Below are 15095 nucleotides of genomic sequence, written 5' to 3'. Positions count from 1 at the left end.
AAGGTTAGCTGTCAGTGAATTAAAAATCCAAATCATCACCACAGAGGAGCAAAGCACACAGGTTCTCTCTCTCCCTTTCTTTCTCTGATTAAGAAATAACTCCCCCTCCCTCAGAGACAAGAGAAGAAAGGTTTAGTTAAGTATTAGCTGCAAAGGGAACATTCATCAAATAAGGGGCTGCATTCACGCACTGCTCAGGTACTTTTGGGTTAAATAAAGTGAAGTTTGAAGTGGGAAAACAGCAATTATACAAGACAAAATACATGCCAACATATAGATTAGATGAAATAAAAGGAAACAAAGAAAATAGAGACTGACAAGACTGAGCTATCCGTAATGTCTTCAAAAGATATATAACTATTGAAACAATGCGCTATTGTATCCTCTTGACAGCCTGTGGCTGTAAACTAAATGTCTCTTATGCCTTTCACAACCTGCACACACTGACCATTGTGTGTGTATGCGTCAGGTTGCTGTTATAGCGGTTACAGAGATAAGATGTCCAATCTTATGTTTGCACAGTGGCTATACAGTTTACATGCTGGGTCACTGTGCACATGGAAGGCCTCTGCCTTGATGAACTAGAGATTCACCTTACATGAACGTGCCTAAAATACATCACAGGTCAACGAGAGCTGCTGGACTACAGCAATGTTAAATATTTAACTCTGATATCAGACATCCACGTGCAGTGGGGACAAGCCACATACTGCAATAGGGCTAAGAGCCCAAAAGCATTCATATATATTCCTGCTGGTTCTGTCCACATTAAGACCACATGTAACATTTTGAATTTAAGCGCCTCTTTTATGGCTTGAACTAAACGTACTGAGATAAAATAAGTTATAGGTTTATGTATAACCAAAGGCATCTTTTGATGACCTTACCTTGCTGCCAATGATGGAGCGAACCTCATCGTCAGGGGAAGTGGGTGTGCCGGAGATATCAGGGTTACTGTTGCTAAGGCTGCGGGAGCGGTTGAGGTTGAGGCTGGCTGGTCGAACAGCTGAGCGAGCCATGGTGGCATAATGAACCGAACCTCCCAACCCTCCGGGGCCTGGGACAACACACAGAGGGAGGAAAATGGGACAACTGGGATGTGATGGGAATAACTACTTCGACCAAGCCACTGTAGGTCCAGTGACATGATGGTTGCATGTTAACTCCAACCCCTCCTCTTATCAGAAAGCCAATGTACCTACCTAACGTACTTGCATGCGGTGAACAAAGTAACAATAAGTAGTTAATAAACATATTTATTCATAAATGATTAGCAACCAATGTGTCTTGGCAGTGGATGGTTTATTAGCAAATACGGGACGATTGTAGGAAATCATGTATCACACCTGAAATGCTCTACCAAAATGGAGTATTACTGGAAGAACTAAATGTAATTTTAATTTTAGGGGAAGAACAATTGCACACAGATTGAGATGTACAGTGGTGGGCCATATCTACCTGTTAAGGATGAGTTGGGGTCTGTGTTGGGCAGGCAGAGGACAAAATGGATGTGGGAGGAAAAAAAGCAAAAGATAAAAAGAAATAGAAGGAGAAAAATTATGGCAGGTAGGTTTGATAATAGACACCCAGTGATGATGAGTTGGGGGTTGGATGAAGTTAACTTAAAAGGAGAAAACAGAAAAACAGATATAGAATAAAAGAAAAATGGTTAAAAGGTGGTTAATTGTACTGACGATAAAATACCTGGGGAGGGCGAGTTGGGGTCAGTGCTCGGCAAGCGGAAGACATAGTGGATGTAAGAGGACAGCAGGCCGTTGCGGCCATGCATGTCCTGGCTGGTGTCCAGGTACTTATGAAGCCGGTTCACTATGGACGCCATGACCTCGAAGGATGCCTGGCCCAGATTCACTGAACGAACACACACAGGTACACACAGGTACAAACATGGGCAAAGAGCAGCGCAGATACACACAGAGTTGCATTATGTGTGTACATAGGATGACCCACATAAAATGAGACATCCAAAAGATCACACAGCAAGACGTTAATATTCAGACCCTTTCTATGTCTCCCAAATAATGTTTATATAAATACTTGATTGTGATGATTCAGGTGGCTGTCTCAGAGACTGTGAATGGTAATTATTTCTGTCCTTTCAAATGTAATGTTTACATCAGGAAAGGGAGTCACCATGACCTTTGCGTGTACTCATTTTCTGTGTGAAAATTAACATTGTTTTAGACATAACTTTAAGTTTATTATGAGAATTCTGTGCTAGCGTTACCTGAGCTTGACACAACGGGCTGCGACTGTGTGGCACATGACAGCCCTGTTGCCGTGACCAAATGTAAGAGAACTTAATGTATATTCATTATCTCTCTACCCAATTCTATTTTTGGCAGATTTACCATCACCGCCAAGCTGTTCTAAAATCAATCAACGTGTGATCCCTGACTTTTTAGTTCAGTGTAACACAATATCGTACCTATCTGCCCAGCAATGACTGGCGGCCGCACTACAAGCAACACCAGCTTGTCGAGGAGGAGGTGAAGGAATCGAACCACTGGCTCCAGTTGGGAAGAATTGAGCGCCGCAATGCTGGACTTGAGCTCGGTCTCCAGGTTGTTCTCCATGATGCGCATGTCTCCTATCCTGACTGGGAACATGTGCTCGTCCAGGGCGTGTACCAAGGCAAAGAACTTATCCAGGTACTGGTCCTGGTGGGGGAGAGTGGAGAGAGAGTGAGAAGTTTGTTGGCAAAACAAATGCAAAGACAAAGCAGGAAAGGGGATATAGAAAGACATGGATGGTAAAAGAGCAGAAGAGAAGGAGAGTGAGATGAAAACGATGGATGGAGAGAAAAGAGGGTAAAAAGCTTTGAGGGTTAAAAACACAACAGTGTTACAGGTAGAGAAAGGTGAAGGAGAAAAGGGGGGGAGGGAGTCGATAAACAAAAGTAATGCTTGGATCTACTAGTCTGTAAGTTGGCTCACCAAGCAGAAACCATAAAACGAACGTTACTGCAAGAACACAGTAGAATCCAGCAAGTCTAATCTGCGCCAGGAGCAGTGATTTATGAGCACATTAGTCCCAGTTAGGCTCCTATGGTCCATAGGACAGTCAAGCCCTCCACACAGCAGTCGACACAGAGATGGAGTAGACCCTAGTAAATTACTGGCGAGGCGAGCTTCACCCACTAATGAACTGGTGCTGGGAAGGAATTACTGTCTAGATGTGAAAACACTGTGTTGTTTTCTTTAATGTAATTGAAATTTTAAATCATAACCTGTGTGTGATGCTGATGAAAATGATTTCATGGCAACTGATATTACAATAAAACTGTTCTTCTCCATTCCTGAAAAGTAGGTTATTATTATTATTGGTAATGGTGATGGTAAGGGTTTCATTTTACAGCAGCATTATCCCTCTGCTCAAATATATACCGACGATAACAAAAGGTAAGACAGAGTAATGCGGACGAGAGGTGATGAAGGATAATCCCCAAAAACCTCAAAACTACTGTAACAGTACTGTTACCTGTGTGTGGATGGTTGAAACAGTCACCACTTCCACATTAAATACTCCTCGATGGTTGTCCACCCACTTCATCCCTGGGAGAGGAACCTGAAGCAGAATAACACCTGAGTAAATCCGTGCTGCACTGACGAAACGGACATATTACAAGCAGTGAAAATGAACGATTGGTTACTGCGTATGGAAGGCTGAGATTCTGCTTAAATTAAAAAGGTTCAAAGGCTGTTCAGAAGCCAGTTCCATCTCACCCAAAAGTTAAACAAGGAGTTTACTAAGTGTTGACGATGTTCCTTTCTTTTAATATATTACAAAGGGTACTCGGGGACATCCGTGACATCATGCTGCAGCATAATATATTCCTCAAAAACACAGTCATATGGCTCAATACTTAACCTGGGTTGCCTGCAGTACATCAATTCTTTACCACGCATAAAACATTACTGAGGACCCTATAAAGCAAGAACTGCAAACTTGGACAAAAATATTATGGCTGCCCCTTTTAAATACATCTTTACTAAATTCATACTTTTTTCATACTTAAGTTAATTAATTCATGATTTTAAAACACTTGCATTCTTTAAAAAAACAAAAACAAAAAAGAAAACCTGTCTTACATCTGGTGAGAGAACCGAGTAGGACTGTGGGGGTTTTTCCAGAGACACAGGCAGACAGAAGTGTCCTGTCCGCAGACGCCCATTCTGCAGCATGGGGATCCACTACAGAGAGAGGGAGAAAAAATGGATAAAGAGAGAAGGAGGATAATATTTTATTTAGTACATATTTTAAATTCACTGCAGTCTCTTTAAGGCTTCAAATGTACACTTGCACATTTGTCTAAAATTCTATGTGTGTTGTTTAAAAGACAAGGAGAGAGTGTGTGTCTGTGTATCCCTAACTGTGTGTAATACACCTGTGAATGTGGATGCCTAAGTTTACACCCATGCCTGCATGAACATTGCAAGAGTGAGAGTACCTACAACCACAGGATCAGTCTATGTGGCTATTGCAGCTGTACCAGTGACTGTGACCTACCGTGTATCCCACAGGGGTCTCCAGTGGTGTGTTCTGCTTCTGCTGGCAGCTGACATGGTAGAAGGTGAAGAGAATGTGGTGGTGGTCCGACAGGGAGGCAGGCAGCTTGATCTTGATTTCATCATGAAAGTCAGGGGACCTGTTCACAGCGACCAGTAGCAACAATGCAAACAATTCAACCACAGTGCCACGAGCTGCTCTATATTCAATATATCGATAGGTCAGGAAAGGCAACCGCCCAAAATAGATTATTTTCCGAACTACGTGGACAGGTTAGGTCATATGGTCCAGGCTGTCATCTGAGGGGCATTCCACTTATAGTTCTAATTATATCCACAGTGACAATTGATCTCCCATTGCCTGAACACATTACATAATCAAAACAACGTCTCACTTTAGACAAAGCATCTGCTAATGGGTAACAGTTCAATTGTTACCTATTAAAAGTCTCTTTTTTGCATCAAGGCTACGAGGGTGCAACTGCTTTTCTCTACTGATCACCTGCTCTGTGATCAGTGCCTCCTCAATACTGATGTGTACTCTACAGAACATTTTTTGAACGGGGAACTAGTCAGTCATAAATATCTACAGGGTCCTCCCATTGCTTTCCCAGAGGACTTTTATACGACTCATTCTGAAAACTATTGAGAATGGTTTTCTCCATGCTTTAAGGTTCTGGCTAAACAGGCTTACATACTAACTATAGACTTGCATATTTCTACATTTCCACACATGCATGTACAAATGTGCAAATCAACTGAAATCTATATTTACAATCCATTTACAACTTGGGAATCTTTGTCTCAAGACAGAGCAAGGGTTCATAGTGGAAGTCAAGTCATCTAAAAAGAAATAAATTACATAACACATCATAATTCACTTCAGCTGTATAGTCCCCCAGGAGGACACTTTGTCTACTGGCTAATGCCCAGAGGCAAACAACCCCCAACTACAGCAGGCCCATCAACAAACTCACTAGGAAATGACCCAAACTGCTTAAAAAAGGTCACAGAAGGGCCCTCATTTCTCATGGGAACAAACATTTTGGTTATGGACCAGAATAAAAGAAAGAAGAAAATCCCCAAGGAGGAACAGCACTAAGAAAAGAGAATGGGTTACTGGCTGAGCACATAACATCAAAGCCAAAAGCAGATACAAGCACCAAGGTAGATGATTTCCAAACTATACAACCTTTCTTTCAAAAGAGAGCCGTTTTCTTTTCTTGCCATTCGGTTTTCTTCATATGTTCCTTTAAGAGTTTTGACAAGAGAAATATTGTGCCATTTCTGAGTCAAATGTGGACTTTAATTGCCCATTACCAATAAGCACTTCTAAGGGCTGGATTAAGTCCTGATGCATGATTGCCCTAGTCACAGTGGTACATTATTCACAGGTTGATTAATTTTAGCCTTGAAGGTGTGACCCCTGGGTGACAAGTGACAAACCGCTGGATGTCGTAAAAAAAAACACCTAATAGTGGTGATAAAATATTAGAGACCCCTCAGCTCTTACGTAGGGATGGAAGAAACCTGTGCTAAGGACAAGGACACCACTTGACAATATCCAGAAGGTTGACTAAACCCATTCTTTAATGAATGCCATCAGAGGCAGGGTAATGGAGGTGTAAGAGGAGATGTTGCGCTGATGTTAAATTAAAGGAGAATATTGGTGAATTTAATATTCAATCGTTCTCATCATGACAATCATGGAGACCATATGAGTTAAGTATGTCAATTATTTTGAGACCTCACAGGTAACATGGCATTGCCAAGAGAGATCATCACATAAATCATATTGTAATGATGATGATAACTATTGGACTGAATGAAAATACGTTATTGCTATGGAGCTTTAGGTCATCACAGTTCTCTACAGGGACTATTCCAACCAAAAGATGCCAAAAGACAAACAACTTACCTGTTATGGTACACCACAGCAGTATAGGCTTCTTTAGCAAAATCTGCACAGCTGGACTTCCCAAATATCACCTGGAGGATTTAAAAAAAAAAGTGTGTTTTCAGAAGGTCATGAAGCCATGTTAGAATGAATTAAGAATATTTGGGAACATGTATTTATTTATCCAGAGCATATTTGGCCACATACACCCAAGCTGCAAAAGAATGCAGTGGTGTTACATTGCACAGCTTTACAGCTTACCATAAAATGGTAAAAGACAAGATAATTAAAAAACACAAGTTGTTTTCGTTTATCTTATAACATCTTATCATGGCCTACCGGCATTGCATTGTTTGGATCCTCCCCATTCATAAATTGCACTTTGACTGTGATGTTGCGGGCAGAGCCTTGGCGGTTGGCAAAGTTAAGACTCTGAGGGTTCACATACAGCAGATTCCTAAAAGACACAAACGCCGAGAAAACAAGGCACATCATAAATTATGTAATTTAAGTAACTGCGTCAAAGAAATAAGACAATCTATAAAACTCGAGTGAATTAATTTTATATTAAGTAAATATATGAGCAGCAATGTTAGTTTTGCAGAAATACAATAAATAATGCATTCGTGTCATAAACCAAGAAGGATATTTACGATCATGTTTTTACTTTTCCTTAGGTGAAATAATAAAAAGTGAAGTGAAAAGTAAAGCGATAACATGGATTCTTCACCTCTTTGAATTGTGATTTGACAAATGTCAATAACCATGGGAGGTGTGACCTAAAAATCAACTAAAATAAACTACATTTTTCAGAACGGTGGACTGTAGATGGCTACTATAGCTACTATAGCTCATCCTTGGTCAACCCCCAGTATGTTTCTTAAAAGTACACAAATCTATAAAGATAGCAGATAATAATAGGGTGTTATCCCCCTCAATCATATAGTGCAAAGCCGGTAACATTAAAGAAACCAAATTTGCATGACCACACCAACCATATTTTGAATATTACAGGATGAACCTCTCTACAAGGTGCAGCACAAACTTGACAACACTAGAGGTTGAGTGATGGTCATCAAGAGAGTAACCGTCACGTAAATAATTCAGATTACATTATATAACAGCAACCTTTCTCCTGGCATAAATTGTATGGTGGGTCTTGGTTGATTCTGCCAAACAACTTGACAACTAAAACATATTTACTTCTTGGAAGAAATTATTTAAAAATAAATACATTGTTGAATGAAACATTTTGAATAAAATACTGAGTGGTTGGGGAATTTTACAATTCTGATCATTGTTGTCAGCAAAGGTACTGTACTGTCAAAAACACTGGCTACCACACTGTTGGGAAGGGTGTGGAGGTCCCACAATGGGAAGTGCAAAGTAACCCAGGATCAGCTGACAAACCGCAATGACGTAGTTGAGTCTGTGGGGGATGGCCCCATAGAGACCACAGCTGGAACCACAACTAACAGGGAGGCGTGGGAATCTCTCTGGTCTGATGATCCCATTTTCACTCCTGCCCTTCCCTTCTGTTGCCCTCTATCTAGCATGTCCTAACAATTATAATGGCATGGGTTGTTGAATTTGAACTGAAATAGACCCCAAGATGACTTTACTGTGGCAAAAACCCAAATAAGCACAAATGGCAGTATCACTGATTGGTCATTTCTTCTCATCAGATTCAACTTAGGTTAATCAGTACACATGAATACTGTGAAAGCAAAGTCTACAGGTATCCCAACACAATCCCACCAGTCAGATGACAGCTTTCTGAGCCCAGAGGCTACAAAAGGGGACAACATCATTGTTTGCTGACTCTAAACGTATATAGTTCAGTACTATAGTTCAGCATAGGTTGCTTTTTAATAGTGATGTTGAAGAATTTCAGAGGTTGAAAGGTGCCTAGATGATTGTGTAAATTCTATTCAAAACTACTGGGTATACCCACTTAAAAAACTGAAACTAAAATAAAAAGAAAATAAATATAGCGGTCTTGTTTTCTATAACAACTTTATCCATGTTCCAATCTATTCTTCACAAATATTGTCAACAACATCCCAAACGTTATGGACAGATCATTTTACATTTTCATTCTGAACAAATGAACGGATGTGCATATTAGATCCATAATTGTATAGGCTGTGCTTTTAGGTGTAAAGCCATAAGAGTCACTTGATAGTGACTAAACAGTTAGAATGAAAAATAATCTTGGATCAACAAATCTTAGATTATCCCTAAATTCAGTTGAATTCAATCATCCTTGGTCAACCCCCAGTATGTTTCTTAAAAGTAAACAAATCTACGAGAAACTGGGCATGAAGTTAGAGAGCTATTTAAGTGCGGCTAAATATGAACAAGTTCTTCCACTCTAAAAACGGCCTCATCCCACTAAACAATTACAGACTCAGCCAATTAGGTACTACAAAAGTGAGTGAACGTGACCCCCCCACCACCACCTTGTGATTAACAAAGGATGGGGCGGTGATGGAAGGTATCCACACCAACCAACCATGGAACAAAGGACTGACTCGTACAGCGCGTTGTCAGAGCAGTCCTCTCTTTCAACCAGGGGTAAACATACAGTAAGAGGTGATCAATGCATAGACAATTTCTAGAAAAGGTACCACAAGAATATCTCCGGGAATAATTGAGAGTATGATAAGAATCAGTATAGCTACAGATACAACAGTATGGACAATTAACAATTCCAATCAAATGAGTGCACAAAGTTAACCCTTCCACAAAAAAAACTTGGCAGTGGACAGAAAACATCCCATTACTTACAGTGACTGCTGAGGTGGTTCAGTGCCATGCTTGTAATTTGTCAAGAGAAAATTCCACTGGAAATTGGAACTTGGGCACAAAACATGTCAGCTTCACATAGCTGGCCCCAGCAGGCCATGATAGGTTCAAACCCTCAACCCTCTGTTAAGCCACAGCGCTAACCACAGTGAAGGCATGAAGGATACTGAATATCATTACCAGCTTTATGCTGATCAAGCAAATTCCTGATGTGATCCAAATGTTTCTTTTCCATAAGAGCCTTTCTTTCTGCTCTGTTCATATGGGGGAATAAAGTAGCAGCACTTCATTACTGAGGAGTGAGGTTATCCATCTCTTTTACCACAAATTACCAGAGAAAGCTCATTAAGTTGACTGTGTGGTATTTTAAGGTGCACTGCAACAGCCAGAGCGCTTAAAGGTTCCCATTTTAAAGCAAGGCTAGGTGTAGAGGCAATGGGCCAAGCATCCCAGCATTTGACTGCTATGTGACTATGTATAGTTTTTTATAATAATGTAATAATCTGCCATACAAAGTGACTGATCAGCTGACCAATGAAAATATACTCAATATACTACAATAATAAATAGTACAACTCCATAAAGGATGTAAAACCATACATTTTCAATGTATACATGCCCGTATGAACAAGAACCAATTTTAAGCTTTGATTAGCCAAAATATGCAATGCCTGCATGACAGAGCAACGATTCGGTCTGGAAGGTCTTTTTCACATCACTTAACAGGACAAGCTTACTTAAGAGGTTTGGAACCACACAGCATAGTGCCAAAAGTATAAATATTTATATTCCAATTAAATACTACACCAAGACATTTCACTGATTAGTTCCTCCTCCCTCTCTGGCTGAGGGTGGACATATTTCACCAACATTGCAAGTCTGCGTGAAACAACTTACTGAGAATTTCCCATAAAGAGAAAAGAGTTTTTTACGACAGGACTCAGTGCACAGGAATGATCCTTTAAAAGCTGCAAGCTAATCAGTAAACTATATATTCCCTATTTCATGTCTGGTGGCATTGAAAAATATCACACAAGGCATGACAAACTTGAAAAAAAAAAATGACAAGGCTGAGCAATAAAACCCAGATGATGAGTACACACTGTCCAAACTCTCCAACATCATTCATGCCCAGAGGCTCAACCCTGGCACAGACGACAGGCTCCCTCCCCTCCCCACGCAGAGAGAGAAGAAGGAGGAAGAGAGAAGGAGAGCCTGGTGCTAGGCTGATTCAGCAGGATGCTAAATCAAACCCGAGAGCATTAATTACACACAGCATTATCAATCAGAGCAAAGTGTGTGCAGGGTTATAAGGTTTGAGATTGATCAGACTGACGATCCATCAAAAACCTGTGATGGCCATTGTTGGCTTTCTGCTGATCAGCTAAAGCTCTGCGCCACAGATGGAGAACAGGGTAGGGTGTGGTATGGAGAGGGGGATTGGGGTTAAATGGGTAGTAGAGAAGGGGGGGGGGTGTATATGTCATTTGCTCACTGCTGTGATTTGTTTGTTCAGGAGAGGGAGGGCTCGAGGGGGATTTGGGAGGAGGTAGGGTACAGAGCTAAAACATAGTAGGGTTTAATGATCAGCTAATCCCCCCCCTCCTCTACTGAGAGGGCAGTATATAACCCAGGGCAGCCTGCTGCTCTCACATCATTTAAACAGCAAGGAAGTCTAGGTTATAGGCAGAGGGAGAGAGAAGAGTGTTGAGAGGAGAGAGAAGAGGAAAGCAAGAGCAGTGAAACATTGGGTTCGAAAATATTCCACAATCCAGGATTGGACAAGAAAGTCACGATGAAGCCGTTTTGCCTGTTGCTGCTGCTTGCTAGTTCCACTGCCGCTGTCCCTCTGCTATCCTCGGGTAAAGACTACCCCACCCTGCCCTCCCAGGCCTTCACCACAGCACCAAGCCCAACCGAGGCAAAATCTCGCTTTGCCATGCTGGACGATGTCCGTCTACTTGCAAACGGCCTCCTTCAGCTAGGCCAGAGTTTGCGGGAGTTTGTCCACAAGACCAAGGCCCAAATCAACGACATCTTTCAAAAGTTGAACATTTTCGACCGCTCTTTTTACCAGCTCTCAGTGGTCACGTCGGAGATCAAAGAGGAAGAGGAGGAGCTGAAGAAGACCACCAATTTCTTGAAGGCCAACAATGAGGAGATCAAGAACCTGTCGCTGGAAATCAACTCAAAGATCAACAACATCCTGCAGGAGCGTACACAGCTGCAGAGCAAGGTGGGGAGCCTCGAGGAGAGGCTGAAGGGACTGTCGGAGACCTTGGTCCCTGTTGACCAGCTTAGTGAAATCACAACGCTCAAGGTAAGCAGCTAATACCTGCTGAAGCAGTTCCTCTGAGTTCCTTATCTAAATTTGCATCAGCTTCCAACTCTGCTTAGATGTTGTCAAAATACAATATGTGAGACATATGGGCTATAGAATTGTGAATATGTAATTTGTACTACAAAATAATTTCTGTGTTCTGTTGTTTGGCATGATAAATAGTCTCGTTACGGATAAAATGGACAATTCTCGTCATTAAAGAAAAGAAAATGAAGAAATATACAGATATATATAGAATTTATCCTGTACTTATCAAGGTTAAACTCATGTGACTCAACAGCTGCTCTTCAAACCATTGTTAAAGACAATGTATAGGTATAATGGTCAAATTATGTTTTTATTATGGTATTTTCAGGAAGTGATTGAAGCTCAAGAGAAAACAATCACCAATCTGCTGAAAGCTGTGACGGAGCAGCATGATCAGCTTGACCACCAGAACATCAAGATTAAAAACTTGGAGGAAAAGGTAGACAACTGCTCAGCAAGATTTTGCTGCATTTTGTCTTTAAAAGGCCAAACACCTTTGTATGAGAATGGAATATGAATCTGGGGAGGGAGGCTCTGCTTTTTCTAGGACTGACAACATAATTTAACACTGCAGATTCATCTGCATTGTCTTGCAGCTAAGCTACGACAGCTTTCAAGATACAGTCAATAAGCCAAAGGATTCCGACCCTGCAGCTCCTGATATGTTTGAATATCTGACAGGAAACTCAACTGGCCTGGACACAAATGGTAAAATTATTTCAAATATATTACCAGTTCTTTCAAATGTTGGCCTAAATATAAAAGGTCTGAAAATAAAAGGATAATGCAAAAGTTTGGGAAGAGGATGCATTCATTTTTATTTTCTTCATTGTGTTTCAGACATCCCCATGGACTGCAGTGAGCTGTTTAATAAAGGAGAGGCAAACAGTGGAATCTATGTTATCAAGCCAAACCAATCTGAGCCATTCAACGTTTACTGCGAAATGGGTTCAGGTGGGTGAGACTACAGCAATCTGAGCTCTAAGTGAGAGCATCAAAACACTGTTTGTGTTTTCAGAGGCACTGACATTTAAAAGATGAAGCATTGACATTTATGCACATGTTTCCAATCAACAGACAAGGAACAAAAAATAAAAGGGTTTTAAAACTAGATAGCCACAGGAACAGGTTATCCAAAAGGGCAGACAATGGGGCAGATCTCCCAATCACTTTATCTGTGATAAGGCAGCTTCCTGATACTTGAACAAGCCACGCAAAAGTTTACACAACAGCTACTTGACTTGAAATATTTCTAATCTATTCTATAGATGGAGGTTCAACTGTCATCCAACGCAGAATCGATGGTTCAGTGGATTTTGACCAGACATGGGACAAGTACGAGAAAGGCTTTGGAGATTTGGAAAGTGAGTATCTGTTTTTTTGTTTGTTTTTTTACTTGCCATGAAATTCAAAATATGCCACTTTTGCCATTTGCTAAAACATATAGTTAATAAAAAAAAATATACACTACTCACAAAAAGTTAGGGATATTCGACTTTCGGGTGAAATTTATGGAAAATGTAAAAAGTTCATGCTACAGTGATATTATATCATGAAAGTAGGGCATTTAAGTAGAAGCATGCAATGGTAATTTCTTCATCTCATTCCTCATTTCTGCTCAATGTGAATCGACTTCATGTGAAAGCTGAATATCCCTAACTTTTTGTGAGTAGTGTATATAGTTGTGCCATATGTACTTCAAAAAGTATCTATAGAGAATTTGAGTCTACTTTGCCGCAGAAGTAAGTAATTTAAAAGAAATGTACATTTTTATCCCAAAATAAAACTTTCTGAAGCTAGCACTGGAGCCTGAACCTTTCTGAGGGGGGACGGGGGACGTATTCGCAAGTACTTCCTGTAGGCCCCGTCATAGGAAATAGTAATTGTTACATGTCAGTACAGAACTGACAAAGTGACTTCCTGTATTGTCTGAGCACACAGCGAGTTTTGGCAGCTTTCCCTGCAGCACTCACTGGTTCAGACGGCCGCTCATAGGTGCAGTCATGCCACATTCCAAAGTAATGGCTCCTGCAGGCATTAATTTTAGTTGCAGCGTCCTTTCACAACTAGCTACCTAATGATTATATCTTACAGTTTCGTGCAGCAATCCACCACAGGCCATAAGAAACAAGTGTACAGACTTGCATGCCTGCTCTGATTAAAGATGGCTGTCTCAAACCTATTGGAGACAAAGTAGAAACTTATAAATTACTGAATAAAAAAAATAAAAAAATTGTGCAAGAGTGAATTATCAATACTAGGAAAAAAGCAGAGCCCAGGAATTTCTTATTTGAAATGAATTGTTAACTTCTGTGGATGGTACAAAAGAGACTGAGTGGTGTGTTTTGCAGAGGACTTCTGGTTGGGCTTAAAGAAGATCCACAGCTTTACACAGCAGGGAGTTTACATCCTGCGTATTGATTTGGAGGACTGGAAGGAGGAGAAGCACTGGGCTGAGTACCGCTTCTCACTGGAGGGTCCCTCCAAGGACTACACCCTTCATGTCAGCGACTTCTCTTGTGACCTGCCTGATGCCATGGCCAACAGCACCGGCATGAGATTCTCTACTAAAGACAGAAATGACAACCGCCGAAACTCCAACTGCGCTCGCAATTACACAGGTAAACAGTCTTACAAGCTGATTCAGCACAAGTGACACATAGTGACCTGTATCTCACCATAACGCTGAACAAAATAATGAGCCGCTTGCAGATATTATTGCTATTTTCCGCACTCAAACAATGGTTGTTTGGTAGTATAACAACACTTATCATACAAAGTAATTTTGTTGAGACCAACTTGTAAGACCGAGTTATGTATATAACTCATGTCTCTTGTCCTGACCCTTTGGCAGGTGGTTGGTGGTTCAATGCCTGCGGAGAGACAAACCTTAATGGAAAGTATTTGTGGTTGAGGGCAAAAGGACGCTCTATGAGAAGGAAGGGCATTCACTGGAAGCCTGGCACAGGACCCTCATATTCCCTCAAGATGACAAAGATCACCGTACGACCAGCCCCTACAACTGAAAGCTTCAAATGAGCCCCACAAGTCATACCTTCTCATACAACACTGGTGCATTTCCCACAAACACTGATAATACCTAATGCTCAGCCAAAAAGGTCCATAGAGGGGGAAAACACAGGCATTAAACTGTCTATGTCTATGACACCAAATTCTTAGTTTATCTGCAACATTGAGCTGATTGCTTCCTAACACTGTTTTGTCAGAGGCTGGTGCTGCCATCAGATAACCGGCCAAAAATGTCCCATGTCAGAATATGCAGAACAGTTGCAATGACACAACCATGCCACACAGGTCATTAACCCATTGGATCTGATCCAGCAGGGACAGCAGAATTGTCATTATGCAACATCTGCAATCACTTGCAAAATGGACATATTGATCCACATCAGCAACCTGACTCAGTGCTGGCTGCAAAATGTCACAGTGCTGCAGTCGAAAGAAAACTATGAGAGATTACACAGGAATTCCAAAA

General features: G+C 41.0%; 2 protein-coding genes across 8 annotated transcripts in view; one reads left to right on the top strand and one right to left on the bottom strand.

Moving 5' to 3' along the window:
• The window catches only part of dock7 (dedicator of cytokinesis 7), a 45423-nt gene that overhangs the window by 20025 nt on the left and 10303 nt on the right, over positions 1-15095 (bottom strand). For 5 of the 7 annotated variants that reach the window (XM_070909282.1, XM_070909283.1, XM_070909288.1 and 2 more), the window contains exons 15-22: positions 6763-6880; positions 6445-6515; positions 4528-4666; positions 4110-4211; positions 3499-3585; positions 2447-2678; positions 1705-1869; positions 888-1057 (exon numbers count right to left, since the gene is read on the bottom strand). In XM_070909282.1, coding sequence (XP_070765383.1) covers positions 888-1057; positions 1705-1869; positions 2447-2678; positions 3499-3585; positions 4110-4211; positions 4528-4666; positions 6445-6515; positions 6763-6880 — 1084 coding nt within the window. Of the gene's footprint in view, positions 1-887; positions 1058-1458; positions 1480-1704; positions 1870-2446; positions 2679-3498; positions 3586-4109; positions 4212-4527; positions 4667-6444; positions 6516-6762; positions 6881-15095 lie in introns of all 7 variants that reach the window. The other 2 variants (XM_070909286.1, XM_070909284.1) reach the window with 1 other exon arrangement.
• angptl3 (angiopoietin-like 3) lies at positions 11027-14638 on the top strand. The gene is made up of 7 exons (XM_070908834.1): positions 11027-11551; positions 11928-12038; positions 12196-12307; positions 12440-12553; positions 12868-12963; positions 13951-14220; positions 14454-14638. The coding sequence occupies exons 1-7, from the start codon at positions 11027-11029 to the stop codon at positions 14636-14638; spliced, it is 1413 nt and encodes a 470-aa protein (XP_070764935.1).

Source organism: Enoplosus armatus, chromosome 7 (assembly GCF_043641665.1).
Source record: "Enoplosus armatus isolate fEnoArm2 chromosome 7, fEnoArm2.hap1, whole genome shotgun sequence".
In the NCBI taxonomy this organism is placed as follows: Eukaryota; Metazoa; Chordata; class Actinopteri; order Centrarchiformes; family Enoplosidae; genus Enoplosus; species Enoplosus armatus.
Note: the sequence above shows the minus strand (reverse complement) of the source record. Positions and strands in the feature narration are given on the sequence as shown.